Source organism: Cyclopterus lumpus, chromosome 15, assembly GCF_009769545.1.
Source record: "Cyclopterus lumpus isolate fCycLum1 chromosome 15, fCycLum1.pri, whole genome shotgun sequence".
Classification (NCBI taxonomy): domain Eukaryota; kingdom Metazoa; phylum Chordata; class Actinopteri; order Perciformes; family Cyclopteridae; genus Cyclopterus; species Cyclopterus lumpus.
In genome coordinates this window covers 13,805,641-13,820,327 of record NC_046980.1, presented here as the reverse complement: position 1 = coordinate 13,820,327, position 14,687 = coordinate 13,805,641, and the positions used below count along the sequence as shown (strand labels likewise).

Here is a 14,687-nt window from a genome sequence, read left to right as displayed (position 1 = left end):
ACCATGTTTAATTCGGATTGTCCGACCGACCCTCGGATTGTCCGAACATATTTAATTCGGATTGTCCGACCATGTTTAATTTGGAATGTCTGACCGGTCCTCGGAATGTCCGACCGACCATGTTTAATTCGGAATGTCTGACCGGTCCTCGGAATGTCCGACCGACCATGTTTAATTTGGATTGTCCGACCCACCCTCGGAATGTCCGACCGTGTTTAATTCGGATTATCCAACCAACCCTCGGATTGTCCGACCGTGTTTAATTCGGATTGTCCGACCGACCCTCGAATTGTCCGACCATGTTTAATTCGGATTGTCCGACCGGTCTTCGGACTGTCCGACCATGTTTAATTCGGATTGTCTGACCGACTCTCGGATCATCTGACCGACCCCCGAATTGTCCGACCATGTTTAATTCGGATTGTCCAACCTGTCTTACTGTGATACTTCTGTATATTAAAATGTACTGACAAAAAGAGCCTCAACTTTACTTCTTAATTGTTTGTCTCATCCGTCTTCAGTAGTGTAAAATTGAAGACGTTAAACTGCTTCACATCTGATAATACAGAAATATTAATCTTTTTATATATTTGACAGTGCCACTAACGAATCCTGTTACCACAACATTTAAATTCAAAATGCATGGCTCACATTGAAAGACACAAAGCGTTAAAAGTAACTTCATTTTTATTTGATTCTTTTTAATTCTACATACTTTGTTCAATAATCGGAAATTAAACTGAAAAGACATCAATATTTATTTAAAAAAACATAAGTACGTTTACAATTTTTTTACAGTTACTATTCCAAAGTAAATTCACAGACAAACTTGTGGAATGATATCATAAAGACAGGGGAACAGTCATATATGTTCAAGTCCAGTCAGTAGTTAACAAATGTACCTTTATGCAAGTTACACTATTCCCAGACATGATCAAACGTAAGCGACAGGGTCAAGACAATGTCATTGGATTGTAAAACGGGGAAATCAGTTCATGATGAGACACCAAGAAAGAAAAAGATGCTCTGAGGGGAGCATTTCTGCTGATAAAAGCGTCCCAACGTGGCCTCAAATCATCTGTCTTAGACTTCATAAAAGGAGCCAGCTCCTATGAGTAGAAAGTAAACAAACAAAAAAATCACAATCTACCGTTCATCTTTTTATCTTCCATCTCTAATTATTCAATGTTGTTTATTTAACCAATATGACATGCTTAAATGTGATTCTGGGTTTAAATGTGTATACATTTAGGACAAAATGCATCAAGCATTTTAAAAAGCAAGACAGTAGAACGGATATTCACAATCAAGATTTTTACAACTAATATCTGAACTGCAAAAAAAATAAAAATAAAGTGACGTTCAGGTATTCATGCCTGGGAAAACAAGTGTACGTTGCATAAAATTACTAATGAAAGTTTTTCTTTTTTTAAATGAACACATTTTACATCGTTTTCTTTTAAAAATAAATACAACACAAAATGAAGAAATAATCATTTGATACCCAGAGGACAGCCTGGACATTAAACACCATTACATAACTATAGAATAGAATATCAACAAAAGGGTAATTGCACTTTTTATCTGTCTATTTGCACTGAGCCTCGCGGGTATCGAAATTTCAAAGAAACTTCTCATTACTAGGTCTTAATCCAACACACACAAAAATCCCTCAGCTCATATTATGTATTAAAATCATATTAGACTCCAGATCTCAAGTCACCGTGGGGCATATACACAAGTAGCCTACAGTATGAATTGTTGCAAAAAACAGAGCACGGATTTCAGTTATTGCTGCTGCTGCTGAGCAGTAATTGTCACACATGTTGTTTGACCATCGTTGTTCACAGACAAGTGCACTGGTATCAAAGACTGTTTGTGTGTGTGTGTTGCTGGAATAGCGGTGAGGCTCAACATGAGCCTGGCATCACTGTGCTCCCACATACACAAAGCACTTACAATGACTGTAAGCCCCAAAACAGATCGCCCTGAGAAATCAACTGCTGCCTACATCCGACGGCACCTTCAGCTTCTCGCCAGCAGAGATGACTCATACTGTATACATCTGTCACAGGCAGCAAATGTTTGCATGCATTGCAATATCTGATTGTTCATGAATGCAACACGCTAAATTGTTGCACTGATACAAAAATCACCTTGAATGCTGAAATAATGCAGTGAAAGTATTTAAGTTGTGCTTCCTTTTAGAAATGAAATAAAGGTTTTGGAGCAATTTGTCTCTTACTTGTGGCCAGATGTGAGAAGAAGTTAACAAGCAACATTCTAGCAATCTTGTGATTGAATATTAAAATAGATACTTTACCAGGTGATAAGAGTCTGGCAAAAAGAAGAGAAACTTTCACTGAAACAGAGACTTCAGATCGTCTGAAACGCTCGATAATAACCAGATATTTCACCTTATACTATGATGCATGTTAACATAACTGAAGGAATGGATTGTGATTGATTTTGTGGGTCCTGCAGAGCAGAAATTAATTCAGCAGTCAAATTAAAATACAGACAGTTACAGTATGCCTGCTTTTTAATCAAAACTATCTGTTTGGGATCAATCAATGCACAGCCTGAACGATGGGACGACAGACTGAAAATAGGCAGCTGTGAATTTCCCAGGGCGTATCCCGTGACTAAGCAAACAAATCAGCATATTAAAAACTGCACATGGAATATCACACTGTAAATGCTGTGTCATTCGCATGATAGAAAAACAGGAGCGGTGACGTTTTAAGCCCAAAGACTCTCGCAATGTTCAAGACATGGAAATTATCACGCAATTTCCTGTAACAAGTAAAAAATTCTTGCTTTTCTTTTTTATATATTTTTCGTTTTGTTTTATTTTGATTTTAAAGTTTACATTCTCAAAGCCTTCAGAAAGATCATGTTGGGGTACAGAAGTCATGTGGCTGGAATTTCCATTATCTGCATTAGAGCTTTGAGTCGGATGTCATATTCACTCATTATTTGACTAAAACACTCAGATGTTTCTTTCAGCATAATTCCATTTCTTTAACCCCATTCCCTTTTTGTCACCCACAGGAGGCTTAATATACATGTATATGTGTGTATGGAGAAAAGTTAAATAAAACAGGAACTTTTAATTTGAATGTGCTCTCCTGCATGTACAACATATACAGTAAGACTGAATTCATATTAAAGAAAAAAAGGGCAAGAGGAAGGGAGGGGATTTGTTGTGGGAAATAAAAAACAAAAGTGCTTCAATGCATGTCCAGATTATGGTCTGGTCGGATCCAGACCAGCTTGGGGTTGACAGACCACAGCAAAAGAGATGGCAGTAGCTGGAATGTTCCAGAGATCCCATGCGTGGCGCTACAAACTGATCCATGGCAGTTTAGCCCGACACTCACAGGAGGTAAAAACTAACAAATCTAACAAACCCACAAGCAAAGAAACCACACAGAAAAGTGTAGACCCCCGGGGCTGTTTGTGAGTCCATTTGTCTCAGTCCTGCTCTTCCAGAGGTGTACAAACAAGTGTGTGTGTGTGTATAAAGTGGTATGCTCCAGGCCTCTTATTGAAGTCAGTAAAAACCGTCCGGTCCTAGGAAAGGAGCAAGATGTGGATTCAGGGTGCAGGTGGAGGAATAAGGTATAAGGTAAGAGGAATGTGGACAGAAGAAAATAGTCATTGTCTGTCGGTCTCTGTGGACAAAGTGTTGGGAATATAAGACGTCCAGAGGAGGACAGTGGGTCAGTCTGGGATCAAAGGAAGTGGAGTGTGTGGTCGTTCCTCAGCCACCAGGCATTTCCACAACGGCTGCTCTTCACTGTGGGCCTGTCTGTGTGTAAAGTATGAGTAGGACTACCAATGGCATGGACTGAGTGGTCAGACATGGAGCACCTCCATACTGTAGTCCTCCGTCTCTGTGTACTGGGAGGAGTTTGTGTCCGACAGGGTTGGCGCCAGAGCTTCCTTGTTCTCCAGACTCGGCTCCATGAGGGGCGGCTTCTCCAGTATCAGCTTTTTACACGTGTCTGGCCGGTTCTGGACGTATATGACCCGGTTATAAGCCTTGAGTCTCCGCCATAGATGGATGTAGACTTTGCACTGGACGTACATGAACACCAGCCCACCCGTAAAGCCGATGGCCACCACCACCAGTTTGGTCCAGAAAGGCCATTCCAGGAGTCCTGAGGACCAGAGAGCAGACAAAAAAGAAACTGGTTTGCATTTGTTTTTTTGCATCATATCTTTTTTGGTCCATGTTTGACTGGTTGGTGCACGTTATGAAATAACTGCATTTTAGAATCACTTTTGCATGAATGTGATAACGTTTCCTGATCTCTCAGATATTCAAGTCACTGAATTAGATATTATCTCTCGATTGATTTAGCAGAAAATGCATCACATCACATATATCCACAATGTAACACAAAATGACATATACTGTCAGAGACGATTTTATGCAATTATTGCCAGCTACCTTTAAGAACAGTCTGCCACAGCTAAATAAAAATAACTAACATAAATAAATATTCATTGTGTAATCATCTATCCCATGCAGGTTTTAAGTCTGCAAACCTTAAAGCAACATGAATAAAAACAGATAGGTGCTCCCTGGTGGCCCCTCACTTCCTGTCATCTCTCCAATGTTTCTGTCCATTTAAAAGGTGTCAAATGCCCCCAAAACAAGTACATAACAAAAAGAAACAAAAAGATTGCTTGAAAAGAACACGAGAACACCACTAAACCGTTACAACACTACTGCAGGCTTTAAAAATTGGGATTTTTTTGTAAATTTGCTAAACTGTGCCAACACATGTTTATGCTTCCTGAGGCAGTTGCAGCATTTCTGCAAATTGCAAAACCCCTAAAACATAAAGCTCAAAGTAAGAGGTAAAAGATATTTAAATTATGGGAAGTGTAACTATTTGTAACAAGCTGCAGCGCAAAGAGGCATAAAAGGGATCTTCAAAACCAACAAGGAGAAAACTAAAATAGTCTTTTAAAAATGCACAGCTGTTGGCTTTAATATTTCAGGTAGTTTGAGATAAAGGCAAAGAAGGTCCACAATTGAATTACTAAATCCTACCTTTGATGATAGAATAAATATACGGAATGAAATACGAAAATGCTTCATATAGTGGGAAGAATACCAATTCAAACAAAGTGAACATAGTATAACCAGTCTGGTATTAACTATGCTTAAATAACTTTATGAGGAGAGCCTAATGTGTTGTTTGTTGTGTGAGAATGTCAGTGAGGTTTCTTTTAATTAAGCCACAGAGTATAACACAGAAAATAAATCCCAGCATGTTCCTCGACTCTGTGTCTGTCTGCATTCATTAGTTTGGAACATTCAGTGAGGTGGTGTGAATATATATTGGACTTTAAGGGTGAAGAAGCATTATTTTTATCCTGAAATCAAGGCAGACAAGGGAAGGAAAGGGAAGGAAAGGGAAGGAAAGTGCAGTTGGAAAAGAACAAGACACAGCTGACAGAAAAGCTGACGGGGAAAACACAATTCGAAAGCCAAAGGGCCAAAGTTGAAATGTTTACCTGGGATTCTTCCGGCTGCATGAGTAAAGAAAGTGTAAGTATCACGTTTCACCAAAGACACACAAACAGATTGATAGAAATGCGCAGAAATTCAAGTCAAGTATTACAGTTAGAGGTCACTCATCATGCAGTCATAAACATTAACGGCGTTTCACAAATGAAAGAAGACAATGGAAAACATTTCAAGGCAAATTAGATCTTACGAATATTTGCAAGTGAATTGAGAGAAAAACATAACCGTGTCTGTGTGACTTGGCAGAGGACAAACTGGACTGTTGAGGAGCTATTTGGCATCACCATGGTGATCGAACCTGACAGCCCATTGGGACTCTAACAAGTCTGAATCATCAGGTCGGGCTAAACAGGCACAGCCTGCTCTTCCATCTGTACGCCATCTCAGAAGCACCAAATATGCCAAAGAGGAGTGAGCGGCAGCAGACGTGGTGCCAGCGGATGATACAACAGCTCATCATTAAAGCAGCCGTCTCCATTTTTAGCCCCGATAACGAGAGTCAATCAATCTGTCGGCACCTCAGTGCTGCCGACCACTTTGGTAGAGATGGAAATAAGGAGCAGCCCAGGCTCTAGGGTCACGTTTTCCTCTTACTTTAACATTTTAAAAAGGCCAGGACGCCCTACTGACCGTTTGCTTAAACCACCTACTGTCAGCAGCCGGTTGGCTCACTATTTTACATGTTATATCCCATTTGTTCAATCTGGCACAGAGCCAGCCGAGCGGTTTCCAGTCTTTATCCGAACTAAAGATTCCGGTAGTAGCTTCAAATATCGTATAAATACACAAGAGTGGTGTCAATCTCCTCATATAACTCTCGGCACAAAGATATAGAAACAGCAACACACACTTCTAATTATTTGTATCATTGTGAGGGCCTTTTGTTGACGAGACTTTCAACTTGTAATTCTAATTCACAAACTGGACTTAACTCCCTTGAAGAAGTTAGGGATGAACCAAAACCACCTCAGTCATCAATACCATCTCAAATTGGATCTCATATTGACGGCTGTAAATATCTACTTTTAAAATCTCTTTTCTTTTATCTCTGAACTTTTATGGACGAGAGGTCTGAAATCAAAGCAAACTGAAATTCCAAAATACAAACAGACAGAAAGGAATCTGCTCGTGCCTTTGAAGCCCACGGAGCTTCTGCAAGTGAATTACGCCAACATATATTCCAGTCTGAGAGAACATTTCACACTAACCTCAATACTCAGTGCTGAAATAACACTACAGTCATCATGCAGATGTGCCATTAAATACTGTACATGAATGACTTGGAGACATTCTGGAATGGATGACATCGAACACGGACAACAACGTTACGTCAATGTTTGTGTGTGCGTCCCAGTCTGCGCTGACCTTGTTTGATTTCCTCCGCTGTTCTGTCGATGAGGACGTAGAGCGACCACACCACGCAGGTGATGGCGATGACATGGAAGGTGACCGAACATATGATCTTCCTTCTTTCGCTCGCCGTCATCTGTAGCTTCTCCCACTGCGACAGAGAGCGGGAGAGGACAAAAGGAGGACAGTTGAGGAGGTCAACGATAGCGTTCCAACACACACTCAACACTTAAAGCAAGACAACTGTTGGCTCTCCGTTCTGGAGCAGCGGAGTGTGAGCGAAATATTTGATGGAGAGCGTTCAGCTTCTGTGATCAAGATCCTACGCTACGTAACGTTTCTTTGCACGGCAAATATAACAGGGAAGAAAAGTGTGCATGCAGCTTCCAGCTCACAGAGGCCAGCTACCGTGTCCGTCATTGGCTTCACAAACCATTATCAGGACCTGAGCCCAACGGTACAAAGAAAGCTCAAAATATAATGCCAGCACCATTGAATCAGTTCTGTAAATAAGCTCTACTATATCCTCTCAACATCCAAAATGCATTCCTTTGGTTGCAGGGTCACTTTGAAGAGAAGCAGTGTGACATGAAACCAAGCTTCCTTTGATCAAGACCTTATACCGAGACCGACATCCTCATCTCATCTCTGAACAACTTATTCACCAGTGGCATTCAGAAGCCATTAACAGTGTGACATTTGTTCAAGGCCCTATGTGCAGCTAATGAAGGGTGAAGGAATATTAATTAGTGTCCTGCTATCTCCAGGCCACAGCGATTGATAAGAGCCTTTAATGGGAGTGTATCATCTATGCCTCCTGCTCCCCAACAAGTTCCACTTATTAACACCGCTGCAGAAATCAGTGTCATGCTTGTGTTATCCGTGTGACAGATTGGAGGCAGCTTTTGGCATTTTCTGGAGGAGTGACGTGAGCTAAGTTTGGACACTTGGAGCTGCAATGACTGTCTCTCTCTTACCTTGCGCAGCGGTTTGAGCTTGGTCTCCATGATGAACTCATATTTACAAAGCTCACAGCAGCGAGTGTCAGAGCTCTTGATCCACTGCTGTAGACAGGCCTGGTGGACAAAGCGCAGGCTTCCCGTGCAGTGGCATGGTGTGATCAGAGGACTCTCGTCATCCCCTTCACAGTGACAAATCCTACAGGAGTCAAAGAAAACAGTCAACACTCAGCTAGGAGGCAAGGCAGCTGGAAAAGGAGACCGACAGGGGAGAGGAGAAGATCAAAAAGAGAAAGGTTGGCAGGCAAAGCTGACATATTTCCCCAAACTCCAGGAAACTTGACTTTTGAAAGATATGCCAGCAGACTTGTAGCATTCTGTAGTAGTAATATGACAAGAAGTTTAGAAAATACTAATTTTTTATTCCACACTTGCCATCAATATAGGAAGGCAAGACAGGTGGGAACATTGTTTCACAAATATTGAGACACTGAACGCAGACGACAAGACATGTCCCACATGAATAAACTCAATCAAGTCTAACTCATTTGATTCAAAGCACTTCATTTGCAAATCAAAATGACATTTTTTTTTTTAGATAACCTCCTGTGTTCTTGCAACGTTGCAGCACAACATAGATCAAAGCAATTTCAATCTCAGATACTCTGCAGTTGTAGCAGCAGCAATCTTAAGTCTCAGTATTAGAAGAATTGAGGCAAGTTGCCTTTAATAACCTGTTCTTATAAAACGGATTATAAATGGGATATTATTCATTAATAACTATATAAAAGTAGGTATTGTTATAGTATTTATTCACACTCTCAATGTTTAGGTTGCTTTGATCAAGTTTGCATTTGTGCTACAACCACCACGACTATTTTATAAATACACTTTACACACGATAGAGATACAGTTTCACCAGTAGGCCAGGTACAGTCTGCCAAAGCAGTGAGTTTAAGTTTGTTACGGGACAAAATGAAGGTATGGAGGGTTGTTTGAGCAACCGATTACCTCGTCAAATCAAGCCAATATCATAAAGTACACACACACAAATTGCAGGAAGCACAAACTAAAGTCATCAAGACCTCAGGAGCTAATGTCAGGACATTGCCTCCAGGGAAAATGGTTATTTCCTCTTCCAACACAATACAACTACAACAAGCAGCACAAGGGAAGGCACAAGCAGTTATTTAAACCTTAATTTCAAGTCTCCCGAGTGAGATGCAGAGAGCAGTGGCTCTTCTCTCTGGGAGAAGAAGTAAACAAAAGCATTGAAAGAAGGTGGAGAAGAAGAAGGGAGCAGGTTGTTCAACTGGGTTTGGTTTTATCCCGGTTGAGGGGCGAAGAAGAAGACACAATGAAGATGTTGAGAAAGTGAGCGAGCAAGATAACGTCTATTTGCAGACTACAGTGATCTGACCGAAGCGCTACAAGATTAAAAGACAAAGTGAACAAAGGAGGATGCAAACAGGTCATTTCAACGGGTTTCTCAATAAACGAGGTGGAGGGCGTGGAATGAGGAGCGAGGGATTATGGGATAGAGGAGGCACAATTAACATCTCTGGAAGAGTTGTTTTTCTACGGGTTATGGCTGAGCTGCTTTGTTTGTGTGATTTCTGTTGTATGGATCACAAGATGATGAACTGTAGATTCTCTTCCCACGCACACTGTTGTGTACTCCTCTTTCCAAAGAAAACAGAAAACAGCCTGAGGATCTGGACTATCTTGGTGCTCATATCAAAAGGTTGGCACTTGCTGAAATGGATTTGAATTATTCTAATGTTACTGTAGATTGTATTTAAAACATAGGAGGGTTTAACAGAAAAATCCCACCTCCACATGGAGTCATGATGGAAATAAAGTGACGCGTAAACAACACAAGTGGAGGAGGACTCCAGGGATCTTAAGCTGGGAAATGTAGGTTTCATGCTAGATGTCTGCTAGATTGTCTGTAAACTGCTGCAAAAGAAGGGTTAGGGTTACTCACAAATGGAGCAAACTAAATTCAGCCATTCAAAGTGACGTGCGCTTCATCGCTACATTTAACAGAATAATTTACTACGTCGGTTTCTGCAGCAGCCCATTCCAAGCCCCGTTAGGCATCCCTTGAGCAGCCGGAACACACCCTATTTACCGTAGTTTTAAGATGACAGAGGTGCCAGAATGTCAGCATTAAAATATGTGAAGCAAAACAGAGTCGGCAAATCAACAACCTGAGGGGGAAACCAGCTCGGCAGCTCTGGCGAGGCATTCACTTTCTTCCTGTTCACTCTCGTTTCCTCGTACTTCGTCATCCGATCTTTGTACTACCGCAATGTGTTGCATTGAGATCCCCTCCCTCCAGCTATTCATTGCTCTGCCCTGGACCTGAAACAATTATTCATTTATTTTCAAATGAATCTTTTGACACCATCTGTCTTTATTTTTGAATTTCTGCTAAACATATGCTAATGTGGGAGGTATAGGGCAGAGTGTGACATCTGAGGCGTTTTGTTCTCTCCGGTTCTCAGCCCGTTTTCAGTCTGAACGGTTTAAGCTCTACTGTACACACTGCCAGAGACACGCTGATCACAGAAAAACACATTTTAATTAAAAGGCAGCACCACTGGACTCCTTTCCCCTCTCTGAACGTCTCAAGAAGTTACTTGTCTCCATTTCTGTGGCCATGCTCGTCTTAAAAGAGAATATTACATTTGCTCAGAAACTACCTTTAGGAGAAAGTTTAAGGAATAACATAGACGCTAGTTTAAAAAAAAAATTATTATAAGAGGTAAAAGCTTAAAGGTGCTCTGTGGATATGTTGAATACAAGCAGCTCTCTGGAACCATGTTTTCGTCCCCCGGTCTGTTGGTATCTGGTGCTCTACCAGTATGTGCACGGGGACCACAGAGCGTGCTAGCCGTAAAACACCAAGAACAAGGTGAAAAGGAAGTGAAAGCTAAGAAACACAAGCCTGACTGTAATAATTATAATTTACTTCAAGGGTTGGCCATGTTTATCAAATGACAGCGGGGTTAAATGACACCCGGTTAATGCCTTTCTGCTGATTAAGCATTGTGGCAGTAAAAGGCAGGTAAAAAGACTACAAGGCAATGCAGGACTTTAAAATATTTACAGTAAGCAGCTTTGGAAATATTTAAGAGGAAGGAAATGCATTCGATACGTCAGGATACACACAAGGTGTTTTGTTGAGAAATGTAAATGTGTTTGTTCCTTTATGTTTCTCTACAAGGTGACATTTCTGATACGGAATAAGACTTCTGATCATTCAATTCTGAAATGTCATTAAAAAAAAAGAAGAGCTAGCTAATAAATAACATGCCATCTGTTGGTTCAAACTCCCACACCACATGCTTACAGGTGAGGTGAGCTCACACTTCAAGCCACCTGACAGAAAGCTTCCACTGTGTGTTTGTTTGTGTGCGCCGAGACTACGAAAACTATTTGAAGCCAATAATCTGTCTCCTGATCTCCAAAATGGTCACCTTGCCAATTCTAAGCTCATGTTTCTCTCTCAGCCCACAGCTGACGCACTGTATAAGACGTATAATCTGAAACGGACTACATGCACAGACCACAGCTGAGGGGCCAAAAAAAACAAGTGAGACACATAATTGACATTCCTTTGTCCTTAAGACTTAACCATGATCAATTCAGTAAACAGCTGCCATGCGTAGTATTGACAGACCGACACTGTAACCCAGAAGTTCTCCACGTGATCCATTTAGGGCTCAAATTTCATTTCTTGGCGACTTAGTAACATCTACCGCTAACCAGCTTGATCTGTAAGGGCCACGCAGTCATGACCTGGTCTGGAATTAAATATTACTCACAAACTGTCCTTCCTGACACAGACTGGCTCGGCCTATCAGATTTCACACAGACTGCCATGTGAAAAAGATGACGGCCCTGTTGACCCAAACAGACGCTGGTTCAAAGTCTATTATTGTGCCCTGTCTGCTTCTGTTACACAATTTCAGACACGAACACATGCTTAGTTTCCAAATACTACCTATATACACACAGTACCTGACCTCTGCCCTTCTATCTTTTCTTTAACGTTGCCATTGCCCCCTATAGTGCTGCCTCTACTGCAAAAGATTTAAGCTTACGGTCAAAATCAAATCACCAATTTCTGCAGCCTAAGACACGTTAATGCCCCATCGATCTAGCAACACTGACAAATTACTTTTTTAAACACAGCTCGACAGCACACCCTTGAGATAACTTTGAAGTGAAATGAAATGGCATGAAATTAAAGAACGTTATATTTCTGTTCCAAACACATGAGGGGTTGAATCAGTACAGCTTATTGTGTTGCAATGTGTGTAGACTACAGCATCTACGTGTCAGCTTCTCCTGACTAACAGCTCGAAGCTGGGGTTTTGAGGACAAATGTTTCTTAGGTGTAAGATATTTGCTAGTTAGTTACACTACAGGATGAGAAGCTCCCACTACTCCACAGGGCTCTGGGGGTCACTGCCACTCACGGCACAGGGATGGTCTATCAAGTCACAGGAAGGGTGGGTGTGGATTATACCATCCAGACAGTCACCCACCTGCACCAGTCTTCAGATAGTGAACAGGGTGACAGTGGCTCTGTTTTCTCTGACAAAGGGGATGGGCAGCAGTCCAGGTCGACGTCCTCATCCATAAAGCACAGAGGGGCTAAAAGAGCGTCGGTCCCAGCCACGGTGACTGTTTTTGGGGTGGCCAGCTGGCCCGTTCTCTTTGGAGCTGTACTGAGTCGGTCCTCCTCGAACACGTCGTCATCTCCCAGTAGATCCTCGGCATGGAACCCTGACTCACTGCCTTCCAGCAGGATGCTAGAGGACTTGGGGATGTGAAGGTGGGAGTCGTAGCTGCCCAGCTCAGAACACTGCAGGCTGGCCGAGGTGGAGGATCGAGAGAAGGGGAGGAGGAGACGGAGGAAGTTGGCGCTCGGAGAGTGATGAGGGTGGAGGAGGGTGTTGGGAAGAGGAGGAGGGGCAATGATAGCAGGGGCAGATGGGAGAGCATTTGCGGGAGGGATGCCCAACATGTATTTGTAGTTGTTGGTGAAGGCAGGGACGAGGTGGGGGTAGGAGCATGTTGAGGAGGTCAGATTTGGGATCTGCTGTGTGGGTGCTGCAGCCAGCTTGCCGTTGAGTGTGTGCGCCCTTCTATCCGAGCCGGTTGGCTCAGCAGGCTCGGGCTTCAGCTCCAGCTCTCCCTCGGAGCAGGTGCGGTCTATAAAGTGCAGACCGCGACAAAGACTGTCCACGCGGTGGCCCACGTCATTTAGAGACACAGAAAACCTGAGTGCTCGGCTGGGGTGGATGTTGACGGGGGAGGGGCGCAGCAGGGAGAGCCAGTCTCGTTGTTTGGCATGTTTAGAGGCTGGTAGGGCGTCTGTGCAGAGGGTGGTGACTGAAATACCTCCTGAACCGTGACAGGTTTTACCGTTTGAATTCAACAGAACCACTGCAGTCTCCTTCGGATAGTCCTGAACCTGACTGCCGGTGTGCAAATGTTTGTACATGTGTTTATGAAAGAGGAGTGTGGTTGAAGACAGTGGTAAGGGACAGCAGGAGAAGGAATGAGAAAAGACAAAGAAAACAATATCATGCATTTGAAAAGCAAAAACTTGAAAAAAAGGAGATAAAAGTTTTCGGAAAATACCAAACAATGGTTGACCCATGTTACTATGAAATCAAAGTTTACAGCAGGTATCACGCAACCAAGGCTACTTTACACGGGGACAGTTTAGTGCTCAAGGGTAAACTCCACCCACAGATTAGGTTCTTCAGCAGTAAAGGACAATAATGTGGATACAACTGATTGTCCTCAGGTGTTCATATCAGTGAAATGAGGTGTTTGTTTACCTGCAGATGTCCTGGCTGGAGGGGGAAACTGACGTCCTGGAGAAACTGCATGGAGCATTGACTGAAGTCGGGCTCCCCGCCTGAGGAACAAAACATATAAGATACAACTATATAAATAGTGTATTATTCAACAGACAGGATCAAATCATATTCCCTGTGTTTCCAGGAAAGGTCCTGTGTGTGGTGAGAATAATCAGTGCCTGAATATGATTTTTACAGAAAGAGTAAATGCATGTCACGCACCGATACACTGGATGTTAAAAAGAAAAAAGACGCAATACTGGCAGCTAATCTGTCCGATTTAAGTAGTGCCAGGCAAAATCTTTCTCGGTGCGTCACAGAGCAGGCGAAAAACATCAGGCGGCCACGGAGCGAAGCGCTCAGGATCACAGACTGCGAGACAGAGGGAGAGTTATGAGGAATGAGGTGCTGAGAGAGGCACAGCTGGAGGACGTGAGGCTGTAGACTTGCTCAGTCGCCACAGAGAATTTTTAACAGATGCACCAGTCGTTAAAAGGATGATACTTCATCTGTTGTGGCTTTCACTAATATCCATGTTACACAACTGGGATGAGAATAATTTCATAAGGTTTGATTATGGTTCATTTCAATTGTGGCACACACACACACACACACACAATAATTCTTGCCCTTTATGAAAATATTTACAGAACAATTGAGTCTTTTTTCATCATTCAGCTCTTGGAAGTTGTGGAACCTCTTTCCTTTTCTACAGCCATAGCCACAACAGCTGACGGACAAGCTTTTTTTAAAACAAACTCTTCCTTTAACAATGTATCCAAAGTGTGAAATATTGGGTGGGGGAGGGACGTTAAACAACGGGATCAGTGTTTGGGTTGCTAACATAAAAGATGCGGGGGGCCTGGTCATTTCAATAAGAAACTAATTACCCATTGATTTATTTTCTAACTAAGGGACATTTATGGCTCATGGCCTGACACCAAT

The 14,687-nt window shown here is 42.3% G+C and overlaps 1 protein-coding gene across 3 annotated transcripts in view; it reads right to left on the bottom strand.

Moving 5' to 3' along the window:
- Positions 1-705: 705 nt before the first annotated feature.
- The window catches only part of march8 (membrane-associated ring finger (C3HC4) 8), a 61,920-nt gene continuing 47,938 nt past the window's right edge, over positions 706-14,687 (bottom strand). For all 3 annotated transcript variants that reach the window (XM_034551520.1, XM_034551521.1, XM_034551522.1), the window contains 4 exons: positions 13,722-13,801; positions 7,876-8,056; positions 6,914-7,049; positions 706-4,166 (listed from right to left, as the gene is read on the bottom strand). In XM_034551520.1, the coding sequence (XP_034407411.1) occupies positions 3,862-4,166; positions 6,914-7,049; positions 7,876-8,056; positions 13,722-13,801 (702 nt within the window). In that variant the 3' untranslated portion in view covers positions 706-3,861. The remainder of the gene's footprint in view (positions 4,167-6,913; positions 7,050-7,875; positions 8,057-13,721; positions 13,802-14,687) is intronic.